This window comes from Solanum stenotomum, chromosome 1, assembly GCF_019186545.1.
Source record: "Solanum stenotomum isolate F172 chromosome 1, ASM1918654v1, whole genome shotgun sequence".
Classification (NCBI taxonomy): Eukaryota; Viridiplantae; Streptophyta; class Magnoliopsida; order Solanales; family Solanaceae; genus Solanum; species Solanum stenotomum.
Window position 1 is genome coordinate 97,767,980 of NC_064282.1, and position 27,761 is coordinate 97,795,740.

General features: G+C 33.9%; 2 protein-coding genes and 1 long non-coding RNA gene across 9 annotated transcripts; 1 reads left to right on the forward strand and 2 right to left on the reverse strand.

Moving 5' to 3' along the window:
* Positions 1-262: 262 nt before the first annotated feature.
* On the reverse strand, positions 263-2,683 carry LOC125860162 (G-type lectin S-receptor-like serine/threonine-protein kinase LECRK2). The gene has a single exon (XM_049540066.1). The coding sequence runs from the start codon at positions 2,681-2,683 to the stop codon at positions 266-268; it is 2,418 nt and encodes an 805-aa protein (XP_049396023.1). The 3' UTR covers positions 263-265.
* Positions 2,684-4,256: 1,573 nt separating this feature from the next.
* LOC125872749 (G-type lectin S-receptor-like serine/threonine-protein kinase LECRK3) lies at positions 4,257-27,761 on the reverse strand. Of its 7 annotated transcripts, none has more exons than XM_049553554.1 (3): positions 27,151-27,761; positions 25,249-26,118; positions 4,257-5,422 (listed from the first exon to the last, which is right to left on the reverse strand). In XM_049553554.1, the coding sequence occupies exons 1-3, from the start codon at positions 27,689-27,691 to the stop codon at positions 4,395-4,397; spliced, it is 2,439 nt and encodes an 812-aa protein (XP_049409511.1). In that variant the 5' UTR covers positions 27,692-27,761; the 3' UTR covers positions 4,257-4,394. The 7 variants fall into 7 exon arrangements, with proteins under 7 accessions (XP_049409511.1, XP_049409495.1, XP_049409519.1 ...); XM_049553538.1 differs by having other exon boundaries at positions 4,257-4,724; positions 24,551-26,118; positions 27,151-27,759; XM_049553562.1 differs by having other exon boundaries at positions 4,257-6,067; positions 25,894-26,118; positions 27,151-27,758.
* LOC125872887 (uncharacterized) lies at positions 4,932-25,070 on the forward strand. The gene is made up of 2 exons (XR_007447174.1): positions 4,932-5,059; positions 24,886-25,070. It is a non-coding gene; the product is annotated as an uncharacterized LOC125872887 (long non-coding RNA).

Sequence of the window (27,761 nt, forward strand, 5' to 3'; positions counted from 1 at the left end):
TATCCCTAGAGCAATACAAACAAGAAGAAAAAAAAAGAGCTAATTAATTTGTTGTTCTAAAAGCTATAGTTCTTGATGGAATTTTTCCAAGAGAGACTTGAAACAACAGTAAAGTTGGTAGTTTTTGTATGACCTATATAGGCCACGGATTCTCGAGTCATTGATGCTTGCATCAACATAACACCCCCTTAGGGTGCGGCATTTCCTCCGCGCCAGACTAGCGTGAATGCCGGATGCTTTGTGCACTGGACTGATGAATCTTCTATTATACCGCGTCTACAAGAGAATGTTCACTCCTATAAGGATTTGGGCATGGAGGATTAGGAACTTCAACAATTTCTTCAAGCATTAAGACAACTTTTTTCATTGTAGGTCTCAATGAAGGATCTTCTTGAATACACCAAATAGCAACCATTATAAATTTTTCTAATTTTTTTCTATCACTCATTGCATCTAAATCATTTTCAATAAGCTCATAAATTGTGCCTTCTTGGTAACAATCATAAGCCCAATAAGTCAAAATTGCCTTGTCTTCACCAACTTCATAGTCCACATTTCTCCTACAACAAATGATTTCAAGGAGTAAAACACCAAAGCTATACACATCTACTTTCAATGTGATTGGCATGTTTCGAAACCATTCAGGAGCAACGTATCCTTTTGTCCCTCTTATCGCTGTTTGAGTCTCGGATTGATCCATCCTCAACAACTTTGCTAGTCCAAAATCCGATATCCTTGGCTCAAATTGATCATCAAGAAGTATGTTCTGAGGTTTGATGTCACAATGAATGATTTGTGTGATACACTCATCGTGCAAATACAATAGCCCTCTTGCTATCCCAAGTGCCACTTGAGTCCTTTGGTTCCATGTCAATTTTAGATCACCAAAAAGGAAACTTGCTAATGAACCATTGTTCAAGAACTCATAGACAAGCAATCTATGAGGACCTTCATCACAAAATCCGATTAAACGGACTAAATTCTTGTGATGAGTTTGTCCTATCACATTAACTTCAGTCTTGAATTCCTTATCCCCGTCTTGTACTATCCGATCCAATTTCTTGACAGCCACCGCGATAGGATTACCAATATCAACTACACCTTTGTAGACAATCCCAAATGCCCCTCGTCCACGTTCTTCCTTGAACCCCTCCGTGGCTTTTGATAGATCTTTGTAAGAAAAGTACCTCAATGTTTGATCCATATAACTTCCATTTCGATCAAACGTTTGTCTTTTGTTACGATAAACTAGTAAAAACCCGAGTGAAAGTACTCCAAGAAGTAAACAGTTAACAAAAACAGAACTTCCTAAGAACACAGATACAACAAGTATGATAGTTTCTTGATTCTTGTTTTTTGGCTTTAAAGAATTAGTATTTTCTCGAAAATTACCTTTCTTTCGTTTGATAAATGCTTTCGAATTCACTCTGTTATCTACTCTGCCATTTGAAAGTGGTAGTTTTTTCTTCCAACAACTATTCTCACGAATAATCGAAACAGCACACATACAATCATTCAAACAAGCATTCTTACATTCCTCTTCATCTAAAGGCTGAAGAAGTTCATAATCACTCGTAGGCCAATCGATGTTTGTTATAGTTTCCATCTCAACCTGACTTCCCGCATCTTCTTGATTGTCACCACAATCCTTCACATAGTCCGGTATGCAACCTCTGTAGTCATCCTCTGGATCAACTAGTGAAAACGCTCGCGGGCATTGACAATCTGGTCTTTTATCTATACATAGTCTACAAATTCTGTTATATCCACAAACACCACTACCTTTCTCTGAAGGCAAACTATAACATATATTATCAGGAACTGACCAAACAGTAGACCATACATCATTTTTCGAGTCTTTTAGACGTTGATACAGAGCAAATACGCCATCAAAATTGAGCGTAGCACGATGATAAAACCGTGCTGATGATCCAATTTCACCTTGTGAAAGAACAAACTCTTGGCTGTTATTCACTAACAGGAAAATATGCCCTGATTCATTGAACTTTAACTTATAATTCAATGCATTCAACTGATCGATGCTTCGAATCAAGAAAAAATTCTCATTTATATACTCACTTGGTAAGTTCATACTAGCAATTCCAATATTCCCATTTTGAAACATCCTTAACAAGAATCTCCCCTTCGAAAAATTTGACTTAGATCGACGAGATGAAATCTTGAATCCTTCTCTAAATTCTTGAGTTGGCATGATTGTGTCTTTACTTTGATTGAAACTTTGCCATAAACTATCAGAATCTTTGTTTGCAAGCACGAAATTACCGGTATCTTTCATAGTACCATAAGCAACTATACCAATCAAAGGATCAGTAATCGATGCCTCGTCTTGCTGTGGACTAGTAAGGACTAGTCCGCGATCAGCAAGAAGCTCGATTCTTGATCCTTTAGGACATGGATTGTCACCATTTGCATACCATATTATTGTTTTTTCGGGTATTTTGTTGTACCATATTGATACTAGGAATTGATTTTCATTCCCTAGTTGTTGGAATCCAAATGCAAAATCTCCGTTTGGAGAAATCCAATGAGATGTTTGATCATCACCAGCAATGAGTGATGATCCAATTTTCACATCATTTTTGGTTTGGGGCAATGAAAATTTTGGACTAAAAATCAACAAGTTTAGTAAGAAATGAATAGGTAATAAACTCACTTTGGCCATTTTGTTGTGTTTTGAGATTGCACAAGTAACTACTTTAAATAGAGTTCGTTTGGATTAGCTGATCGTAAATAGTTCATAAGCTTTAAGTGTTGTCAAATAGACACATTCGTTATACATGACATCCCACATGGCAATTTTATATCCTGCATGTATTATGTCACATGGGACACATATGTCTACTTGTTCAACTTTATACAAGTTTAAGTGTATACTTGTGCATATCTAAAGTTGGAGGGTGTAGATGTCAAGTTAAAGGGGATATTTATGTATTATGCCTAATTTTTTTATGAAACGTGTAACTGTTTAATATCAGTTTCAACACTTCTATCCCGCACACCTTAAAGTGTTTTGATGGTTTAATCAGCTAATTCAAACAAACTCTAAATGTGTAGATATGATAAAAATAATGTTTATAAGCTTATTGACCGGGGTATAAGCTTAGTCAAACACATTTTATAGTCTTCTAATGGAATTTTGGTTTGTTATTGAAGTCACAAGTGGAATTCAATAATTGGAAGTCAATACTTTTACACTATTATTAAATGATTAGTAGTTTTGAATTTTAATTAAGAACCAAAATCTTGAATGACAACCTAGGAATTTCCAATCTAGAAGGAACTTAATTAACAGAAAAATATCATGGCCATCCACTTGTTTTATTAAGACAATTGTTTAGTAAACGATTTTCTTTTTATTTCTCTAGCAACTTGTGAACTTTTAGATCATGGTTTAAAGATTATGAGCAAATTGATAATTTTACGTGAGATAAACGTTAATCGATAATATAATATTTTATTTATAAAATTAGAAAATATATGAACAAAAACTAAACTCGAGAAATTCGACTTTTATTGACATTTCGAAAGAGTTTGGCAATTGCCTTGAAAAGACATATTATTCAAACTTTTTAGTCAAAAAATTCAGATAGTAGGAAAGACTAGTCAACAGATTTTTTACTGTGGATAGAAACATATAAATTAAAATAATTTGGATTTCCAAGCTACTTCTAGAACCATCAAATAAAGTTAATTAATTTCACATTTTTTTAAAAGAAAAAACTAGCTAATAAGCAATAGCCATCTATGGCTTTATGTATCTAAATTTTATTGGTTTAACTATTTGGTTTCTTAGACATGTTGATCCGACTAATTTGGATTTGCACTACATATAGGACATACTTGAAGGAGAAGCGCTCTATATTAAGAGTTTCTGCCCGAACTCGAGATCTCTAGTAAAGATTGAAGTTGTCTTACTGNCCCCCCCCCCCCCCCCCCCCCAAAAAAAAATAAAAATAAATAAAACTTGTTGGCCCACTAGGGTTGAGACAACTAACCAATGAGAGATTTCTCGGTTACAACAACAACAACAAAAATATACCCCGTGTACCCCACAAGTGGGGTTCGGAAAAAGTGATGTGTATGCAGGCTTAACCCTACCTTGTGATGGTAGAGAGATTGTTCCCAGGAGATTTCTCCGTTATTTAAAACAAATGCCCCCAAAACCATTTGTTAATGTCTCAATTACAATTTCTTCACTAGTAAATGCATATGGAAATGTGAAGAGCCGCACTTGGTGACGTTTTTGAAGAGTCTGAGCAATACAGATCATTAGTACTATCAAAGAGAATTCAACATAAAAGAAAGTAATACAACTAGACCACTCGAAAGTACTATACATAGGAGGAAATCGCGCGTAAATGAGGCTTATGATGTTAAATAGTTATGCTAAAATTACATGAACATGGTGGCATTGCCACTTCAACAGATCCTTCAAGCATTTGACAGACCTTCCTCATAGTAGGCCTCATTAACGGATCCTCCTGAACGCACCAAATACCAACCATCACGAACCTCTCGAGTTGCTTCTTGTCATTCAATGCCTCGATATCACTTCTCACCAAAGCTTCCAAGTTTCCTTCTTGAAAACAATCAACAACCCAATCCACAAGAATCGCCTCCGGTCCAAAGCTTTCCTCATTCTCCAAACATTTCCGGCATGTGATGATCTCTAGTAGCAGTATACCAAAGCTGTAAACGTCCACCTTAACCGTGACAGGACTATGTCTGAACCACTCCGGAGCAACATAACCTCTTGTTCCTCTAATATTAGTATCTGTTCGACTCTGGTTGATCATCAACAGTTTAGACAATCCAAAATCTGATATTCGAGCAACATGATAGTCATCAAGGAGAATGTTTTGAGGCTTTATATCACAATGGATAATCTGTGTACTACATTCTTCGTGGAGGTATGCAAGTCCCCTTGCAATCCCCATCGCGATACTTGTCCTCTGACTCCAAGTAGGTTTCAGATCACCAAAAATGAAACTTGCAAGAGTGCCATTACTCATATACTCGTAAACCAACAAACGATGAGGTCCCTCGTTACAGTATCCAATCAGGCGAACCAAATTCTTGTGATGAGTCTGACTAATCACATTTACTTCTGTCATGAAATCTTTCTCTGCCTCATGAGCAACTCTATCCAGCTTCTTTATAGCGACTACGTTTCTTGAACCGATAGACATTACCCCTTTATAAACAATCCCAAATGCACCCCTGCCTAGCTCTTCCTTGAACTCTTTCGTGGCTACTACAAGATCTTTATACGTAAAACTATGACAGAGAGAGTCCGTCACGTGACTTGTAGGGCGAAATGTGTTCATTTTCTTTTTATAAATGTGGAAGAATCCCCAACAGAATACACCAATCAGCAGAACATTCACCAAAATAGAGCTACCTAAGAGCGAGGACGCCAAAATTGCCCAAATCCGCCAACTCTGCTTTTGATGAGATTCCGGAATTGGAAAGCCAGGACTTGGAGGACTTAGAGGCCTTAGAACACCATCTTTTCTCAATTTGATAAAAGCTTTCGCATTCAAACTGGTATCTATTCTCCCGTTCGACAAGGGCAGTTTCTTTTTCCAGCAACTATTGCTTCTATAAATGGCAACAGCACAAAAACAATCATTCAAACAAGCATTTTGGCAGTCCTGTTCAGTTGAAGGGCTAATTTTCTGAAAGTCAGATAGCGGCCAATCAGTATCACGAATCGTGATTAAACTGTATAAATCATCAGGTGAACCCCTCCCAACTTCATCACAACTTATCGAAAAATTTGGTTTGCAGTCACCATAAGCATCGTTTGGATCAACCAACGAATATCCTTTCGGACAGTTACAAACTGGTCTATTGTTTGTACCAAGACTGCATACATTGTTGTAACCACAAGAACCAGGTCCGTTGCCTCCTGTAATTTCGGTGCATATATTATCCGGTTGAGACCACAGAATATTCCAGCCACTGCTATTCAAAATCCTTGAATGATAATAATGACTAAGAACTCCATCAAAGTTAAGTGTCACACGATGATAATTGTCCGAAGCTGAAGGATTGGATCGCGGAGTAAGAACTTGTGTTTCATTGTTTCGCTTCAATACATACAGCACGCCATTCTCTCCAAACACCAACTTATCCCCAGAATTGATTGCATTTGTTTGATCAGAAGTTTGAGTGTTATAATACTCATCATCATAATCCTTATTGGAAGGCACACTTTGTGTAACAAGCACCAAATTTCCATTATCAAGCATCCGAAGATAAAATCTACCTGTTGAGACATAATATAATTAAATCATACTCTCAGCCGTAACAGTTGCAATCTATGTGTTAAGACATAACAATAACAACTACGCTTCAATTCCAAACAATTTGGAGTCAGCTGTATGAATCCTCACTAACCATGTTTCTCCATATATATAGGCATAACACATAAACATATCATTTAACTTGGCTTCAACTGACATCTATGCTCTTTAACTTTGATTGTGCACAAGTAGACACATAAAACTTATATAAAACTAAACAAACAGACACATTCGTCCTATCTGACATCCTACATGACAATTGTGTGTCCTACGTAACATCCTAGAAAGCTTAGGACCTAAAGAAAAATGCACTACCATGACTAGAACTAGTCAAGTATTGATGAAACCTCATAATCTACTACTCTTATTTCTTACTCAACCATTAACTTCTTCTTCTTTTAAAAAAAGGATTCCAACGACAAAACGGCTTCCACAACTCCAAAAAAGAAAAAGAGTTTACATATATCATGTTAGAGACATATAACATAATCAAACAATCAAATGAGTTGGTTACACAATTCAACGCATACCTTGAGTGAAACATAAACTAATCAAACAATCAAATGAGTTGGTCACACAACTCAACGCGTACGTACCTTGAGTGAACTTAGTTTGTTTCTCCATATATAGGCATAACACATAAGCATGTCATTTAACTCGACTTCAATGGACATCTATAGCCTCTAACTTTGACTGTGCACAAGTCGGCACTAAAACTCGTATCAAATTAAACAAACAGATACATTCGTCCTACATGACAATTGTGTGTCCTATGCGGCGTCCTAGAAAGCATAGGACCTAAAAAAAAAATGCACTACCATGACTAGAACTAATCAATTATTGATGAATCCTCATTATCTACATTTAAAAAAATGATTCCAACAACAAAGCGGCTTCCACAATCTCAAAAAAAGAAAGAAAGAGAATGCATATATATCATGTTAAAAACATAACATAATAAAACAATCAGATGAGTTGGTCACACAGTTGAACGCGTACGTACCTTGAGTGAACTTATTTTGTGACTTTTGAGAAACAAGGAAGCTTCCTCTTTCCAATGTTTGATTTGGCAACAATGTATTAGTTGGATTTCTGAAACTTTCCCACAATGGATCATTAGAATTTCTTCCCATTACAACAAAATTTCCATTATCATTCATCAATCCATAATCAATATTACCAAAAGCCAAATCACTTATCCAAAGGGTATCCCCTTGTGGATCACTAAGTATTAAACCTCTTTGAGAATCAAGATTCAATCTTGATCCTTGTGGCACTAAATCACTTATATTATTAGCATACCAAACTATAGTTTTTTCTTGAATTTTTGCATACCATATACAAAGCAAGAACTCATTTTTATTTTCTTCTATTTTTTTGAAACCAAATGCAAAATCACCAGATGGTGAAAGCCATGGAGTACTTTCATTTGTTGCACTAATAGAACTACTAGTAGCTATTCTACCATTATTTTGAGCTAAGTTGTGTGATGGAAAGAAAAAAAGAAGAAATATTACAAGAAAAAAAGAAATATAATTAGACATTGCAAGAGAAAATATGATTTGTTTGAACAAATCAAGAACATAAAATTAATTTGTGTTTTGTTAATATGTGGTGTGAATTTTATGATGAACTATATGAAGACTTCAGAGTCAACTTCTATTAAATAACAAAAATAGTCCCTTATATTTAGCTGTAGGTTTAAAGTAGACCCTTAGCTATATTTTTTATTAGTTTAGTCCTTTAAGTTTGACAAAAATGAGCATTTTTAGTCTTTGTTGAATATTTAAAGAGATTCTTTTCGTTAGGTTTTGATGGGAAGAGGAAAAAAAAGGAAAGTTTCATGGCTGCTCTACTCCTCTGTGATGCGGTTTCAGAAAAGACTTTTTGTATAGTCCTTCTTTCATGTCAAGCGTTCCACACTGTCAAGGAAGCATCGATTTTTAATCTGATCATTATGACTTGATCGTTCGGAAGTTAGTGTGACAATTAGCTAGAGTCAGCAAATGAAGAATGTAAATGAATAGTGTGTAGGCGTTTACCATGTTCCATTATAAAGTAAGAAAAAAAATTATTCAAATGGACATGCTAAGTCCTTTTTTTCTCCTTTTATCAGAACGTAACAGGAAAAATTTCTATAAATATTCTATGAAGACTAAAAGTGCTCATTTTTACCAAATTTAAAGGACCAAACTAGTACAAGGGACCATTTATGATATTTTCTCCCCCTTAATACACTCCAACTAATAATGGACACAAACATCAATCTTAAATGTTAAAAGTAGATGTTGACTTCGATTTTGAAATTTCTATTTTCACTCCGAAAACAAAAATAAATTTAATACATATGCCATTTAATTTGGTCTCATTTCACATTTATGTCATTTAACTTTTGGTGTGCACAAACAGACACTTAAACTTGTATAAAGTTGAACAAGTGGATACATGAGCCTTATGTGGCATAATACACTTAGGACACCATGTAAGACGTCTATTTGTTAAACTTTATACGAGTTTAAGTGTCTACTTGTGCACCCCTAAAGTTGAAAGACATAAATGTTTTTCCATATTCATAATGAAACATGGACAAATGCCTAATTGTGTTTGATCATGAAATAAATAAGAGTTGTTTTTTAAATTTTTATGAGTAATTTGGAGTGAAAATAACTTTTTGTCATTTTTGGAATTTTCAAAAAAAAAAAAAGTGAAAACAATTTTCTGTTGTTTTTGAAATTCTGGAAAAAAAAAATTATAAAGTGAAAGAAGAATTTTTCATAAGTTTATGCCCAAATATATTCGAAGTTGAACTCCAAAAAAAAAAGATAAAAGAATTCCATGACTAAAAGCTAATTTGTAAGGAGTGCTTCCCCTCCTCAATGAAGCCCTACGAGGCACAACTAATAAATAATCGAACTCTAATACAAATATCAAATATAGAATGAAAAATATAAAAAACAGCTAATTTGTAGCGTGGATTTTAGATTAACTATGAAAGACTTCTCAATCAACTTTTACTCTCTTTTTCCAGTTAAGTTGAGGTTTGTGTCCTTTATTAGTTGAAGTGTATTAAGTGGGAGAAAATAACAAAAATGGTCCCTTATATTTAGGATAGGTTAAAAAAGTAGGGAAGCAGTCAAGATCATACGCTAAGGTCCCTAAGCAATCACTTAGTGAAAAAAAAAGTGATCGAGCGATGACAACTAGGAAGTGGGCTTGGAAGCAGTCATCCTTTGAAAAAAAGCGTAATATCTCACTGGTCCAGATCCATTTCACCAAAAATGTATTAGGCTCAAGTGATTTACCGAAGCAACGAGACCTTTAGTTATATTTATCTGAACAGATTGATCCTTTTGAGTTTGACAAATGTTTAAAGAAATTCTTTATGTTATATATATTTATATTCTATTTGGGGAAAATGCATAAGTACCCCCCAACCTATGCCCGAAATCCCACACACACACTTACACTATACTAAGGTCCTATTACCCCCACCCTCACCCGAACTTATTTTATAAATAATTTTCTACCCTTTTTCGGTCTACGTGACACTATCAACCAGATAGTTTGAAAAATTTGTCAACACTATGAGTCATTATGACTTGATCGTTCGGAAGTTAGTGTGTCAATTAGCTAGAGTCAACAAATGAAGAATGTAAATGAATGGTGTGTAGGCGTTTCACCATGTTCCATTATAAAGTAAGAAAAAAAATTATTCAAATGAACATGCTAAGTCCTTTTTTTCTCCTTTTATCAAAACGTAACAGGGAAAATGTCTATAAATATTCTATGAAGACTAAAAGTGCTCATTTTTACCAAATTTAAAGGACCAAACTAGTACAAGGGACCATTTATGATATTTTCTCCCCCTTAATACACTCCAACTAATAATGGACACAAACATCAAACTTAAATGTTAAAAGTAGATGTTGACTTTGATTTTGAAATTTCTATTTTCACTTCGAAAACAAAAATAAATTTAATACATATGCCATTTAATTTGGTCTCATTTCACATTTATGTCATTTAACTTTTGGTGTGCACAAACATACACTTAAACTTGTATAAAGTTGAACAAGTGGATACATGAGCCTTATGTGGCATAATACACTTAGGACACCATGTAAGACGTGTGTGTCTATTTGTTAAACTTTATACGAGTTTAAGTGTCTACTTGTGCACCCCTAAAGTTGAAGGATATAAATGTGAAATAGAACCAAGTTAAAGGACATATCTATATATTATTCTGTTTTTCCATATCCATAATGAAACATGGACAAATGCCTAATTGTGTTAGATCATGAAATAAATAAGAGTTGTTTTTTAAATTTTTATGAGTAATTTGAACTTTTGGAGTGAAAATAACTTTTTGTCATTTTTGGAATTTTCAAAAAGAAAAAGTGAAAACAATTTTCTGTTGTTTTTGAAATTCTGGAAAAAAAATAATAAAGTGAAAGAAGAATTTTTCATAAGTTTATGCCCAAATATATTCGAAGTTGAACTCCAAAAAAAAAGATAAAAGAATTCCATGACCAAAAGCTAATTTGTAGGGAGTGGTTCCCCTCCTGAATGAAGCCCTACGAGGCACAAATAATAAATAATCTAACTCTAATACAAATATCAAATATAGAATGAGAAATATAAAAAACAGCTAATTTGTAGCGTGGATTTTAGATTAACTATGAAAAACTTCTCAGTCAACTTTTACTCTCTTTTTTTTTCCAGTTAAGTTGAGGTTTATGTCCTTTATTAGTTAAAGTGTATTAAGTGGGAGAAAATAACAAAAATGGTCCCTTATATTTAGGATAGGTTAAAAAAGTAGGGAAGCAGTCAAGATCGTACACTAAGGTCCCTAAGCAATCACTTAGTGGAAAAAAAAGTGATCGAGCGATGACAACTAGGAAGTGGGCTTGGAAGCAGTCATCCTTTGAAAAAAAGCGTAATATCTCACTGGTCTAGATCCATTTCACCAAAAATGTATTAGGCTCAAGTGATTTACCGAAGCAACGAGACCTTTAGTTATATTTATCTGAACAGATTGATCCTTTTGAGTTTGACAAATGTTTAAAGAAATTCTTTATGTTATATATATTTATATTCTATTTGGGGAAAATGCATAAGTACCCCCAACCTATGCCCGAAATCCCACACACACACTTACACTATACTAAGGTCCTATTACCCCCCACCCCCACCCGAACTTATTTTATAAATAATTTTCTACCCTTTTTCGGCCTACGTGACACTATCAACCAGATAGTTTGAAAAATTTGTCAACACTATGAGTCATTATGACTTGATCGTTCGGAAGTTAGTGTCAATTAGCCAGAGTCAACAAATGAAGAATGTAAATGAATGGTGTGTAGGCGTTTCACCATGTTCCATTATAAAGTAAGAAAAAAAATTATTCAAATGGACATGCTAAGTCCTTTTTTTCTCCTTTTATCAGAACGTAACAGGAAAAATGTCTATAAATATTCTATGAAGACTAAAAGTACTCATTTTTACCAAATTTAAAGGACCAAACTAGTACAAGGGACCATTTATGATATTTTCTCCCCCTTAATACACTCCAACTAATAATGGACACAAACATCAAACTTAAATGGAAAAAGTAGATGTTGACTGTCACGCCCCGAGCATACACCCTGGGTAGGACCGGCACCCGGAGACCATTTTTGGCCCCAAACGAACCCTTGGTCTGGCTTTCTTAACTCAGCGGAAACCTAACCCAACAGAAAAGCTCAATGCAAACGCAAGGTTACAAAACAACTTAACTTATAACATCTGGCCACAAAGGCAACTTAAATCTCAAAATAGGATATTTACATATATACATAGAAGAGAGACTCAAAACTAACTGACTGACTGTCTATGAAGCCTCTAAAGTACTGAGATGGATGTTGGGACAGACCCCACAACATCCTAATAAAACAAAACTTAAGAATGCAAAACAACCGAGTCCTCCGGAAAGCAAGGAGGCTCACCACTGACTCTGAACTGCTCAGCTGGATCAACGACGTGCTGGATGTTGATCCTGGGTACCTGAATCTACATCGTCATAAGATGCAGGCCAACTGGCATCAGTACATGGAATGTATGAGTATGCGAGTTGGAAAACTAAGCAACAAAAGCTAGAAGGAAATCTGGAAGAAACTGAATAGCTTACCTGGCTCAACTCAACTCAATCTGACTGACTTCTTTCAATATAAGGCAATTTAAAACAAGTGCGATATAAAGAAAAACTGCTTTAAATATGCTATAACTCTGTGTGTATACAAAGATACAATAAGCCTGAGATGTATATAGAAATACAAATGAACTGATGTATAAAAAAAACAATAATTTCTGTGTATGAAAATACAATAACTGCTGTGGGAGTTTCTCTAACCGACAACCATCACATAAGAGCTATAATGATGATACAGCGATCGACCTCACGCTGCCAGAGCATCTTATACCCAGCCAAAGGTATAAGACCTGAACTGCCTAATGGATCCACTTGTCTATCTGGAAAAGGATTCATCTAAAAAGTATGATCATTTTCTACCCATGGTGGCTAACATGGTTCTATGGGGGCTATGGGTTCTTTGAATGCTCCCCCAATTCGGTGCTAGATACTACTTCCAAAAACGTACTGGCTCTTATGTTTTTAAAACATATTTCTTCTTGCTGATCTAAGATAATTACTCAAAAACTAGCCCGAAGGCTCTTTGGAAATCTCAGTTTCCAACCTTGCTTAAATGTAAAAACATTTCTTTAAAACTTCTTTGGGAATACATAGTTCCATAATAACTTTGAGAAATGAACTCAACTTTATGTTCTTGACTTAACTTGAAACTCTATACTCTTTATTTGAATTGAAACTTGAGCCTTAGAATGAAGTTAAAACGTTCAATAAAGACTCTTGAACAACTTTAAAGACTTGATTGGACTTACTTCTTAACTTGCTTAACTTGACTCTAACTTCACTTGACTTTGATCCAAACTCGCCTCGAATTGAATTATGGATTCAAGGTATATGATCACATGTTTATGGATGAGTTCAGGATGTCTAAGTGTACCTTAAAGTGTTGGAAACAACTAGGAAACATATGTACAATACCTAGGAACATGCATGAGAAAGTGTGAAAAGAATGGGGGAACATGGCGTCCTTGGCGCTCTGCCAGGCGCGAAGCGCCAGCCCTTGAAGCTCAGAGGGGACCTGCTGGTGCTCTGCTAGGCGCGGCGCCCCAAGGGAGAAATCTCAGAAGCTCTTTTGGGGCGCGCTGGCAAGCACGACGCGCCACCCCTTTCCCCAGAAAACTCAACCTTTCTCCCTCTTTTCCCAACTCTAAACTACCCTAACTTCAATGGACTCAACCCCAAACACTAAGGGCCATAAAATCCCTCAAAATACAAGAGATTCAACTCAAACACACAACCAAATCATGTTCCACAACCAACAAGAACTTCAACAACATGATCAATAACATCAGCAACACAACCCAACAACTTCAACAACATATCCAAGCTTTTCTCAATAATGAAAATGAGTTTGGTGTGTGAGGGAAAGGATCACCCAACACTAAGAACTCACATACCTAGTAGGGATCAACCCCGACGATATCCATGACAGAAACTTGCTTGATCTCCTCTTGCTCCTCTTCCTCCTCTTCTTCTCCTCTTCTTCTCTTCTTCTTCTCTTCTTCACTCTCAAGCCCTAGCTTTCACTCTTTTAAAATGGGACCAAATGATCCAAAAAACCAGCCTAACACACAACAATATAACCCCAAAAGAAATGGCTAGGGAAAAGACCAAAATGCCCTTAAAATTTTCTGGACGGATTCCCTGCCAACTGCCCAACTTTCAAAGGGCATAACTCGCTCATACTAACTCGGAATCAAGTAAACTCGGCGGCGTTGGAAAGATCATTCCAAGGTCTTTCCAAACATAACTGGAACTACTCCTAAATCATCCTGATCTAGGAGTTATGACTGCTCAAAGTTGGCCAAAATTCACTGATTTCCCACAACCAAATTTCCAGATTTTAAATTTTTCCAAAAAAAAGAAAGACTATTTCCAATTTCAAGCTTTTTCATAGTTATTTCAAATTGCCGGATGTTACATTGACTTTGATTTTGAAATTTCTATTTTCACTTCGAAAACAAAAATAATTTTAATACATAAATATGTTATTTAATTTGATCTCATTTCATATTTATGTTGTTTAACTTTTGGTGTGCACAAACAAACACTTAAACTTGTATAAAATTGAACAAATAGATACATGAGTCTTATATGACATAATACACTTAGGACACCATGTAGGACACAAATTACCATGTATGATGTCATGCAAGATGTGTGTGTCTATTTGTTCAACTTTATACGAGTTTAAGTGTCTACTTGTGCACCCCTAAAGTTGAAGGGCATAAATGTGAAATGAAACCTAGTTAAAGAACATACTTATATATTATTCTGTTTTTCCATATTCATAATGAAACATGGACAAATGCCTAATCGTGTTTGATCATGAAATAAATAAGAGTTGTTTTTTAAATTTTTATGAGTAATTTGGAATGAAAATAATTTTTTGTCATTTTTGGAATTTTCAAAAAGAAAAAGTGAAAACAATTTTCTGTTGTTTATGAAATTCTGGAAAAAAAAATTATAAAGTGAAAGAAGAATTTTTCTCAAGTTTATGCCCAAATATATTCGAAGTTGAACTCCACAAAAAGAAAGATAAAAGAATTCCATGACCAAAACCTAATTTGTAGGGAGTGCTTCGCCTCCTGAATGAAGCCCTACGAGGCACAAATAATAAATAATTGAACTCTAATACAAATATCAAATACAAAATGAGAAATATAAAAAACAGCAAATTTGTAGCGTGGATTTTAGATTAACTATGGAAAAGGAAGTGATCGAGCTATGACAACTAGGAGGTATGCTTGGAAGCAGTCATCCTTTGAAGAAAGCTAGCGTAATAGCTCACTAGTCTAGAGCTCCATGGCATCGAAAATGTATCAGGCTCAAGTGATTTACCGAAGCAACGAGACCTTTAGTTATATTTATATGAATAGATTGATCCTTTTGAGTTTGACAAATGTTTAAAGAAATTCTTTATGTTATATTTATAGTCTATTTGCACGATAAAGGTGTGATTAGATGATTGAAATTTGTTTAACCTGAAAAAAAATATGAAATCTGAAAAATGGAGAATTTTGTCGGGAGCATTTTACCTCTAAGTAGATTGTTAATCTAGATTAGTCGAGCAAATGAGATATGAGAATGGAGAATTTCCTATCTAAACTATCACCCAGTGGCTAGCGAAACACACCCACACAATAACTAAATCAAATGTTTATATACAAACGCTTCTAGGCGTGTGAGGCCATAAAATTTTCGTTCACACACATATATATGATCATAAACTCTCCCTTTCCTAGTCAGAAATATCGACATCATGGTTGAGACAAAATCACGATTAAAAAGATGAAGAAGATGTTGAATGTTGTGGTGAGAAATAAATTAATTTATACGATGGTAATTTCAACCTTTAATCTTAACTTTTAAACTAATATTAATTTATTTCTATTATGTTGCGGTAATTTATACAACGATAATTTCAACCTTTAATCTTAACTATTAAACTAATTTTAATTTATTTAGTTTTGTCACAGTGAAATTATTTTTGAACATCACAAAAAAAATTAAATAAAAAAAGAGAGTTTAGTACACACTCCATTAGAAATTAATCAAGATGTGTCTAACTAACTATGGAATGATAATTCACGTAGAAAACTCACTCTTAATTCAGGTGGGAAACTCATACTCTCAAGTCTCAATAGTTCAACTATGAAACTCACAAGATTATGATAATTTAAGGGAAAATGCATAGGTACCCCTCTAGCCTATACCCAAAATCCCAGAGACACACCTAACCTTTACTAAGGTCCTATTACCCCCCCCCCCCCCGAACTTAATTTATCTATAATATTCAGCCCCTTTTCGGCCTACGTGGCACTATCCTTGAAAATTTTGTGAAGATGCGCTAGGCCCACAAGATAGTGCCACGTAGGCCAAAAAGGGGTAGAATATTACATATAAAATAAGTCTGGGGGGTAATAGGACCTTAGTAAAGGTTAGGTGTGTCTCTGGGATTTCGGGCAAAGGCTGGGGGGTGTACTTATATTTTTGATCCTTTCCTAAAAAAAATCACTACTAAAAATTAACTATTTTTCCATTTGAAAATGTTCAGCTATTCTCACGAATATTTTGATTGAAACGATAAAAAGAAAAAATATTCAATAACTATTTTCAATATTTCAATAAAACCTGCTTCCACTATGTGTTTTCCCTGTAAGCTGATTCAGTGAAAATGACGCATGAAAAGCATATTTTATATGCAACATTTCCCATTAAAATTCGTGGTAGAAAAAGAAATTGCACATGTTCTCAAATGCTCATTACGTAAATAAGTTAACCATCTACTTTATTTCACCATTTTCAACTAATACATAGTAGTTTTCTGTAACATCCGACAATTTGAAATAGCTATGAAGAGGCTTAGAATTGGAATTAGTCATTTTTGGGAGGAATTTAAAAATCTGGAAATTTGGTTGTGTGGGAAAAAAATGAGTTTTTGGCCAACTTTGAACAGTCATAACTCCTAGCTCAAGATGAGATAGGAGTAGTTCCAGTTATGATTGCGAAGCTTGTGGAATGATCTTTCCAAAGCCACCAAGTTTGCTTGATTTCGAGTTCGTATGAGCAAGTTGTTCCCTTTGAAAGTTGGGCAGTTGGCAGGGAATCCGTCCGGAAATTTTAAGAATTTTGGTCTTTTCCCTAGCTATTTCTTTTGGTTATATATTAGTGTTAGGCTGATTTTTGGATCATTTTTGTCCCATTTTAAAAGACTGAGAGTGAGGGTTTTGAGTGAAGAAGAGAAGAAGAGGAGGAGAAGAGGAGAAAGAGAAGATTAAGCAAAGATTCCGTCTAGATCGTTGTGCATATCGTTGGGGGTGATCCCTATTAAGGTATGTGAGTTCTTACTGATGGGTTGATCCTTTACCCCACACACCAAACTCGTTTTATTTTTGAGAAAAGATTGGTCATGTTATTGAAGTTGTTGGGTTGTGTTGTGGTGTTGTTGGTTTGTGTTGTTGAAGTTGTTGGTTGTGTTGTTGGAAGTTCTTGTTGGTTTAGTACATGATTTGATTGAGTTTTTGAGTTGAATCTCTTGTTTGTTGAGGGATTTTATGATCCTTGGTGTTGGAGTTGAAACCTTTGAAGTTAGGGTGGTTTAGAGATGGAGAAAAACAAGAGAGGAAAGTCGAATTTCGGGGAAAAAGGGGCTGGGGCGTCGGGCCAGCCAGCGCGCCCCAGCAGGGGCTCTGAAGTTTCCCCTATGGGGCACCGCGCCTAGCAGTGCGCCCCAGCAGATCCTCTGAGCTCCAAGGGCTGGCGCCCCACGCCTTGCAGAGCGCCAAGGACGCCAAGTTTTTCCCATTCCTTCCCCACTTTCTCATGCATGTTCCTAGGTATTATACCTATGTTTCATAGTTGTTTCCGACACTCCAAAGTACGTCTAAACATCAAGAATCCCTCCATAACATGTGATCAAACACCTTGAATTCATAATTTCAATTCAAGTGAAGTTAGTACAGATTAAACATGACTTTAATAGCATCACCACCACGAGCACTTGTTTCAAAAGTTTCTTCAACTTCTTTTTGAGAGAATCCAAACCTGTGTGTGATCAAAGGTTTCACATCAATCTTTCCACTTCTTAAGAACTCAAGACACAATGGCCATGTATTCTTGTAGCGAAATATCGACCTCCCTGAATACATTTTGCCCAGAAAATTAGTGTGAGAGTAACAAAAGTTTAATCGGGAAAACAATCAACAACAACAACATATTCGGTATACTCCCATAAGTGGAGTCTGGAGAGGGTAGGGTGTACGCTGGGCTTGCCACTACCTTTGTAGAGTAGAAGGGTTGTTTCCGATATATCCCCAACTCCGTCTCAAAAAACGATCAATAAGAGCAATACCAACTAGAAATTATGGAGAATTCCTAGTGCTTTCTGTTATTATTATTTTTGCTATTCTGTATAATTTCGGTCTACGACGAACTAAAATAGAGACATGATCAATGAGGATTCAGATAGTCGACTCGTTTCGTATCTAACTTTCCACTTCTCAAGAACTCGAGATATACAAGGCCATGCATTCTAGGTAAAGATATAAGCCAGTGACATCGGCCTCCGCCTCCCTGAGCACAATTTGCCCGAAAATTAATATAATGGCAAAAAGGATACAGAAACATGCGAACCGTAAGCTTATTGTCAGTGAAGAGTAACAAAAGATTTAGTCAGGAAAAGATCTTTATAAGCCTTTGTTACTCAGACTCTCAAAATAGTCGCATTCGTGCCGGATCCTTAAAAATGCACTATTATTATGGAGGATCTGATACACACTTGATGACATTTTTGAAGAGTTCGAGTATCATAAAGTTAGGTATAAGCAATGACAGTAAGTTGGGAATAGATTTTAATCATGCAAGTAAGTTTACTTTGGATCCTATGTTTTCTAGTAGTCTATTAGTCTTGTTTGAGATTTATATGCCAGCCAAAAACATAAAGGACTTCTAGTACTACTTATTTTTTATTTTGTATAACATTGGTATACGACGAACTTAAACAAAGCTACTTGTCATTTTATAAAATTTATACATAAATTACCATATTTTGTCTATTATACCCTTGATAGAATAGTTAATTAATCTTGGAGTCAATTCCCTAAATGGTCACCCAAGTTTATTGAATTGCCTTAAAATATCATTTATGTTTCATTTAGGACCAAAATATCACTTAACTATCACTATTTTCCTCCAAATATACTTACCACTTCAAAAAACCCTTCTCTCTAAGTTGGCATGCCATGTCATTGAAGCCTTTTTAAAAAAAAATAATAGACTTATTAACTAATCAAACTCAATTAACTAAAATAACGATCTTGTTGTTTTTTAATTTTATATATATAAATTTATTGAGAAGAAATTTCCATACTTAAAAATCTTTTATCATAATTAACTTTTTATTTTTTTATGCTATGAAGAATAGTTTTTTTAAAAAAACTTATTATAATGTCATCAATTTTGAATACTTATAAACACATATATTCAAAAAATATTGACATATAAATCACTGATCATAATTAAATTAAAAACAAAAGTTAAATAATAAATTTCTCCTTTTTACCAACTATTTTGTCAACCTTACAACTTTATTTGAATACTTTTATAAAAAAAATTACTTAAAATTTTCAAATAATTTACTTAGAGATTTCAAAAATTCTCAGGTAACAATTGCACACAAAAAAAATTCATTGAATTTTGTTTGGTAGAAAAATATGAAGGAATTAGATATTTTAAACGTATTTTTTTTATAATCTTCATAAATTCTCACGTAATTTATATATTTGTTTTGTAGAGGCATAAGTTTAATGAATTAAATAGGTCTATTATTCTTTTTTTTAAAATGATGATTTAATGACATGACATATCAACTAGAATAGAAGGAGACTTTTGAGGTATTAGTATATTTTTTTGGGGGGGAAATAAATTAGTAATAATATTAGTCACTTCCTATTTTTTTAAAAAAAAAAAATATTGTAAGCATGAATTTCAAAGTACACAATTAATTATATTGTAATAGTTAATTGACATTTAATATTATTGATTCATTATACAATTTATGATTAATTGATGTAAGTTAACATTCATGAGTGATTTGTCTATCAATTTATTTATTTTTTGAATATATGTGTTTATAAGTATTTAAAATTGATGACAGTATAGTATATTTTAAAACCCTATTTTTTCATAGCATAAAAAAATAAAAAAGTTTAATTATGATAAAAGATTCTTTAGTATGAAGTTTTCTTCTTAATAAACAAATATATATATAAATATATATTAAAAATAATAAGATTATTATTTTAGTTAAATGAGTTTGATGAATTGAATAAGTCTATTATTTTAAAAAAGACTTTAATAACATGGCATACCAACTAGGAGAGAGTAAAGTTTTTAAAGTTTTAAGTATATTTGGAGGAAAATAGTGATAGTTGGGTGATATTTTGGTCCTAAGTGAAACATAAATGATATTTCAAGACAATTCCCCAAACTTGGGTGACCATTTAGGGAATTGACTCATTAATCTTGTCTAAAGTTACATCATTTTTTAATGCAAGTGCAAAGTAAAAATGTGACATATAAAATGGGACGAAGGGAGTATTATTATAGCTTCATTACTCTAAAGGGGCGCTAGTGCTTAACTAATAAGATCTCAAAGGAGCTTGAAAAAACGTAAGAGACTGCTATTCTAGGTTTGCTTCGCTTCTTCAAGCTCCGCCCCTTTTTTCAAAAATCAACAAACAATATTAATGAAATCTAAAAAAGTTGTTTAATCTCATTCTTTAGAATTGTCTTTCTTATATTGTGTAAACGAATTTCAATTCTGAATTGTGTACTATACTCAACAGGAAGCGTCACAACCACCCTCAATATCGATCAGTATTAGTTTGTGATCGTTAGTATCATTATATATTCTTATTGAGAGTTATTATTACTATTACTATTACTTTGAGTCATGTTTCAACTATATGACGTTATTTTCTTTCAACAATACTATTTTGTTTATGCCCATAATTTTAAAGATTTTTTAGCACTAATGCCCATACATCAGAATAAATCACAATAAATAGTATTGTCAATAGTAAATTATGAAACACTTAAATAAGTTCTTGGTTAATTAGTCTTAGGTATAAAATGTCACTATTGTTTTGTAACATGTAATGAGAAGTAGGTAAAATGGAATCACCAATGATGGGACAAATAGCTTAGGTTTATATTAACGGAATTCATATCTCGATCGAGAAATTAAATTATTTAGCAACTTTTTCTGTTGTTTCTCTTTGTCCACTATTTTTTTTTCAAATTATTCTTATGCAAAAAACCTTAACCTCAACGATTTAAAATAAAATTTACGAGGAAAGAAAATATAAGTCATAATTTTATTCAACAGAGGATAAAACGAAGAATATTATTGCTACTAATGACTTGAATATGCTAAATTTTATTCTAAAAAGAAAAAAATTAAAATTATTACTCATTAAATCCAATGTTTGTACTCGAACGACTTCATTGAACGAAATTTGTTTAATTTTTCAGAAATTGAAATTTATAAAATGGTAGATCAATTTTATTATTTTATTCATTTTATTTTAGGTAAAGAAATTTGAATAAATTAAATAAAATCCGCACTGATTAGCATATTCAAGTGCGGATTCAAGTCATCAACAACAATTATATGCTTAACTTTATCCTCCATTGAATATAATTAGGACTTATATCTTCTTTTCTCATTAATTTTACTTTGAATCGTTGACGTTATTGTTCTTTTCAAAAGAATAGTTTGAAGAAAAAAGGCCGGGGATAGAGAAACAACTTTAAAATGGGTTAAAGATTTAATTTTACGAAGATATCGGTTAATATATAAACCTAAGCTATTTGTATTTAAAAAATGGACAAAGACCAAACCTGATAAGTTTTTGAATACTTAAATGACTAAAATCGGTAAGTTTATAGTTAATGGGCTAAAACCGGTAATTGTATAGTTAAGGGACCAAAACTGATAAGTTTTTTAATAGTTAAAAGACTAAATTCATTAAGTATATAGTTAAGAGACCATTTTAGACCTACTCCTATAATTAAGGGACTATTTATGTCATTTTCTCTACAACTCTTGAGAAAATATTAACTAAAAAAGTAATTTGATTAAATTATCTTTATTTATTATCTGGTCTCAATTTGATGCTACATTCTTTTTCACCATATTAATTGTCTTCGTGTTTTATTGAGTAAATAAGAAAGTGAAAAGCAATAATCAATTATATTTTAATTTTAAAAAGTTATAATTATTTTGAACCACTTATATTTTTTAAGCACGATAATATTTCGAGCATCAATTATTGAGCCAAAAAAATCTTTGCATAGATTTAGATCCACATGTTGTGTTTAGGTAGATATAGTTACAGATCATAAAGATATTTTTTTTTCTTGTAATATTTTGCATGTGACATATTTTAATTTGAATTTATGAAAAAAAATTTTTGGCTATGTTCTTAAAGGCCAAGAATAAATTTGGTGGATTTCTAGAGGATGATTTTTGGAATTGGGACCAGTTAGAAAAATGACATAGTTAGTATTAAACGTTTATTTCATTCTATGGTTGGTAGCATCGAAAATTCTATGATATTAATGTATTATGCCTAATCTTTTTATGAAACACGTAACTATTTAATATCAGTTTCAACACTTCTATCTCGCACATCTAGGAGTATTTGTCAACATATGATGTTTTAATCAGCTAATTCAAACAGACTTTAAATGTGTAGATGAGCTACAAAGAATGTTTATAAGCTTATTTGACCGATTTATAACATTTTATAGTCTTTTAATAGAAGAAATTTTGGTTTGTTATTGAAGTCACAAGTGGAATTCAATAATTGGAGAGTCAATACTTTTACACTTATTATATGATTGATGGTTTTGAATTTAAGACCCAAAATCTTGAATGACAACCTAGGAATTTTCAATCTACAAGGAGCTTAATCAATAGAAAAATATCATGGCCATCCACTTGTTTTATTAAGACAATTGTTTAGTAAACGATTCTCTTTTTATTTCTCTGGCAACTTCTGAACTTTTAGGTCATGATTTAAAGATTTTTTATGAGTAAATTGTTAATTTTATGTGAGATAAACGTTAGACGATAATATAATATTTTATCTACAATATTAAAAATATATATAAGCAAAAATTAAACTCGAGAAATTTGACTTTTATTGACATTTCAACTGAGTTTGGCAATAGCCTTGAAAAGACATATTATTCGAACTTTGTAGTAAAAAAATTCAGATAATGGGAAAGAATAGTCTGCAGATTTTTTTTACTGTGGATATAGAAACATATAAATTAAAATAATTTGGATTTCCAAGTTACATCTAGAACCATCAAATAAAGTTAATTAATGTCACATTTTTTAAAAAAAGAAAAAAAAAATTGACTTGGTCCATTGAAACTAGTTAATAAGCAATAGCCATCTATGGCTTTTATGTATCTATTTTTATTGGTCTAACTATCTGACTGAGATACATACATTGGTCTAAGTAATTTGGATTTGTACCACATAGGATGTATTTGAAGGAGAAACATTCTATATTAAGAGTTTTTCCCCTGAACTCGAGATCTCTAGTAAAAGATGGAGAGGTCTTACTAAAATGCCTAAAAATTATTGCCTCCAGACTTTGGTTCAACAAGAGATATGTGGTTCAAACTATGTCACCGACATGACAAATGGTATTTAAGTGGGAGCAGGATAGAGAAACGGACCATATTCCCCCTCCCCTCCCGCAAAAAAAATAATAATTCAAACTTGTGGGCCCACTGGGGTTGAGGCAATTAACCAATGGGAGATTTCTCGGTTACAACAACAACAACAAAAATATACCCCACGTACCCCACTGGGGTTCGGAAAAAGTGATGTGTATGCAGGCTTATTCCAACCTTGTGATGGTAGAGAGACTGTTCCCAGGAGATTTCTTTGTTATTTAAAACAAAATGCCCCAAAAACTGTTTGTTAATGTCTCAATTACAATTTCATCACTAGTAAATGCAGATGGAAATGTGAAGAGCTGCACCTGGTGATATTTTTGAAGAGTCAGCAATACAGATCATTAGTACTATTAAAGAGAACTCAACAATAAAGAAAGTAATACAACTAGACCACTCAAAAGTACTATACAGAGGAGGAAATCGCGCGTAAATGAGGCTTATGATGTTAAATAGTTGTGCTAAAATTACATGAACATGGTGGAATTGTCACTTCAACAGATCCTTCAAGCATTTGACAGACCTTCCTCATAGTAGGCCTCGTTAACGGATCCTCCTGAACGCACCAAATACCAACCATCACGAACCTCTCGAGCTGCTTCTTGTCATTCAAGGCCTCGATATCACTTCTCACCAAAGCTTCCAAGTTTCCTTGTTGAAAACAATCAACAACCCAATCCACAAGAATTGCCTCCAGTCCATAGCTTTCCTCATTCTCCAAACATTTCCGGCATGTGATGATCCCTAGTAGCAGTATACCAAAGCTGTAAACGTCCACCTTAACCGTGACTGGACTATGTCTGAACCACTCCGGAGCAACATAACCTCTTGTTCCTCTAATATTAGTATCCGTTCGACTCTGGTTGATCATCAACAGTTTAGACACTCCAAAATCTGATATTCGAGCAACGTGATAGTCATCAAGGAGAATGTTCTGAGGCTTTATGTCACAATGGATAATCTGTGTACTGCACTCTTCGTGGAGGTATGCAAGTCCCCTTGCAATCCCCATCGCGATACTTGTCCTCTGACTCCAAGTAGGTTTCAGATCACCAAAAATGAAACTTGCAAGAGTGCCATTACTCATATACTCGTAGACCAACAAACGATGAGGTCCCTCATTACAATATCCAATCAGGCGGACCAAGTTCTTGTGATGAGTCTGACTAATCACATTTACTTCAGTCATGAAATCTTTCTCTGCCTCATGAGCAACTCTATCCAGCTTCTTTATTGCGACTACGTTTCTTGAACCGATAGACATTACCCCTTTGTAAACAATCCCAAATGCACCCCTGCCTAGCTCTTCGTTGAACTCTTTCGTGGCTACTACAAGATCTGTATACGTAAAACTATGACAGACAGTGTCCGTCACGTGACTTGTAGGGCGAAATACGTTCACTTTCTTTTTATAAATGTGGAAGAATCCCCAACATAATACACCAATGAGAAGAACATTTACCATAATGGAGCTACCTAAGAGCGAGGACGTCAAAATTGCCAAAATCCGCCAACTCTGCTTTTGATGAGATTCCGGAATTGGAAAGCCAGGACTTGGACGACTTAGAGGCCTTCGAACACCATCTTTCCTTATTTTCATAAAAGCTTTTGAATTCAGATTGGTGTCGTTTCTCCCATTCGATAACGGAAACTTCTTTTTCCAGCAACTATTGCTTCTATAAATGGCAACAGCACAAAAACAATCATTCAAACAAGCATTTTGGCAGTCTTGTTCAGTAGAAGGGCTAATTTTCTGAAAATCTGATTTCGGCCAATCAGTATTACGAATCGTGATAAAACTGTATAAATCATCAGGTGAACCCCTCCCAACTTCATCACAACTTATAGAAAAATCTGGTTTGCAGTCACCATAAGCATCGTTCAGATCAACCAACGAATATCCTTTAGGACAGTTACAAACTGGTCTGTTGTTTGTATCAAGACTGCATACATTGTTGTAACCACAAGAACCAGGTCCGTTGTCTCCATCAATTTTGATGCATATATTATCCGGTTGAGACCACAGAATATTCCAGCCACTGCTATTCAAAATCCTTGAATGATAATAATGACTAAGAACTCCATCAAAGTTAAGTGTCACACGATGATAATTGTCCGAACCTGAATGATTGGATCGCGGAGTAAGAATTTGTGTTTCATTGTTTCGCTTCAATACATACAGCATGCCATTCTCTTCGAACACCAACTTATCCCCAGAATTGATTGCATTTGTTGGATCAAAAGTTTGAGTGTTATAGTACTCATCATCATAATCCATATTCGAAGGCACACTTTGTGTAACAAGCACCAAATTTCCATTATCAAGCATCCGAAGATAAAATCTACCTGTCGAGACATAATATAATTAAATCATAATCTCAGCTCTAACAGTTGACATCTATGTGTCAAGACATAACAATAACAACTACGCTTCAATTCCAAACAATTCGGAGTCAGCTGTATGAATCTTAACTAACCATGTTTCTCCATATATAGGCTTAACACATAAACTTGTCATTTAACTCAACTTCAACTGACATCTATTCCCTCTAACTTTGAGTGTGCACAAGTCAACACTTAAACTCGTATAAAATTGAACAAATAGACACATTTGTCCTACCTGGTGTCCTACATGGCAATTGTGTGTCCTACATGACATCCTAGAAAGCATAGGACCTAAAGAAAAATGCACTTCCATGACTAGAGCTAGTCAATTATTGATAAATCCTCATAATCTACTATTATTTCTTCCTCAACCATTAACTTCTTCTTCTTCTTTAAAAAAAGGATTCCAACAACAAAACGGCTTCCACAACTCCAAAAAAAGAAAAAAGAATTCATATATCATGTTAGAGACATAACATGATCAAACAATCATATGAGTTGGTTACGCAATTCAACGCATACCTTGAGTGAAACATAACCTAATCAAACAATCAAATGAGTTGGTCACACAACTCAACGCGTACGTACCTTGATTGAACTTAGTTTGTTTCTCCATATATAGGCATAACACATAAACATGTCATTTAACTCGACTTCAACGGACATCTATAGCCTCTAACTTTGACTGTGCACAAGTCGACACTAAAACTCGTATCAAATTAAACAAATAGACACACCCATCATACGTGGCGTCCTAAATGGCAATTGTGTGTCCGTCCTAGAAATCTAGGACCTAAAGAAAAAATGCACTACCATGACTAGAACTAGTCAATTATTCATGAATCCTCATAATCTACTTCAAAAAAATGATTCCAACAACAAAACGGCTTCCACAACTCAAAAAAAAAAGAAGAGAATACATATATCATGTTAGAAACATAACATAATCAAACAATCAGATGAGTTGGTCACACAATTCAAACGCGTACATACCTTGAGTGAAATTAGCTTGTGACTTTTGAGAAACAAGGAAGCTTCCTCTTTCCAATGTTTGATTTGGCAACAAAGTATTAGTTGGATTTCTAAAACTTTCCCATAATGGATTACTAGAATCACTTCCCATTACAACAAAATTCCCATTATCATTCATCAATCCATAATCAATATTACCAATGAAAACCAAATCACTTCTCCAAAGAAAATTCCCTTGAGGATCACTAAGTATTAAACCACTTTGAGAATCAAGATTCAATCTTGATCCTTGTGGCACTAAATCACTTATATTAGCATGCCAAACTATAGTTTTTTCTTGAATTTTTGCATACCATATACAAAGCAAGAACTCATTTTTATTTTCTTGAATTTTTTTGAAACCAAATGCAAAATCACCAGATGGTGAAAGCCATGGGGTACTTTCATTTGTTGCACTAATAGAACTCCTAGTAGCTATTCTACCATTATTTTGAGCTAAATTTTGTGATGGAAAGGAAAAAAGAAGAAATATTACAAGAAAATAATAAAAAGAATTAGACATTGCAAGAGAAAATATGATTTGTTTGAACAAATCAAGAACATAAAATTAATTTGTGTTTTGTTAATTTGTG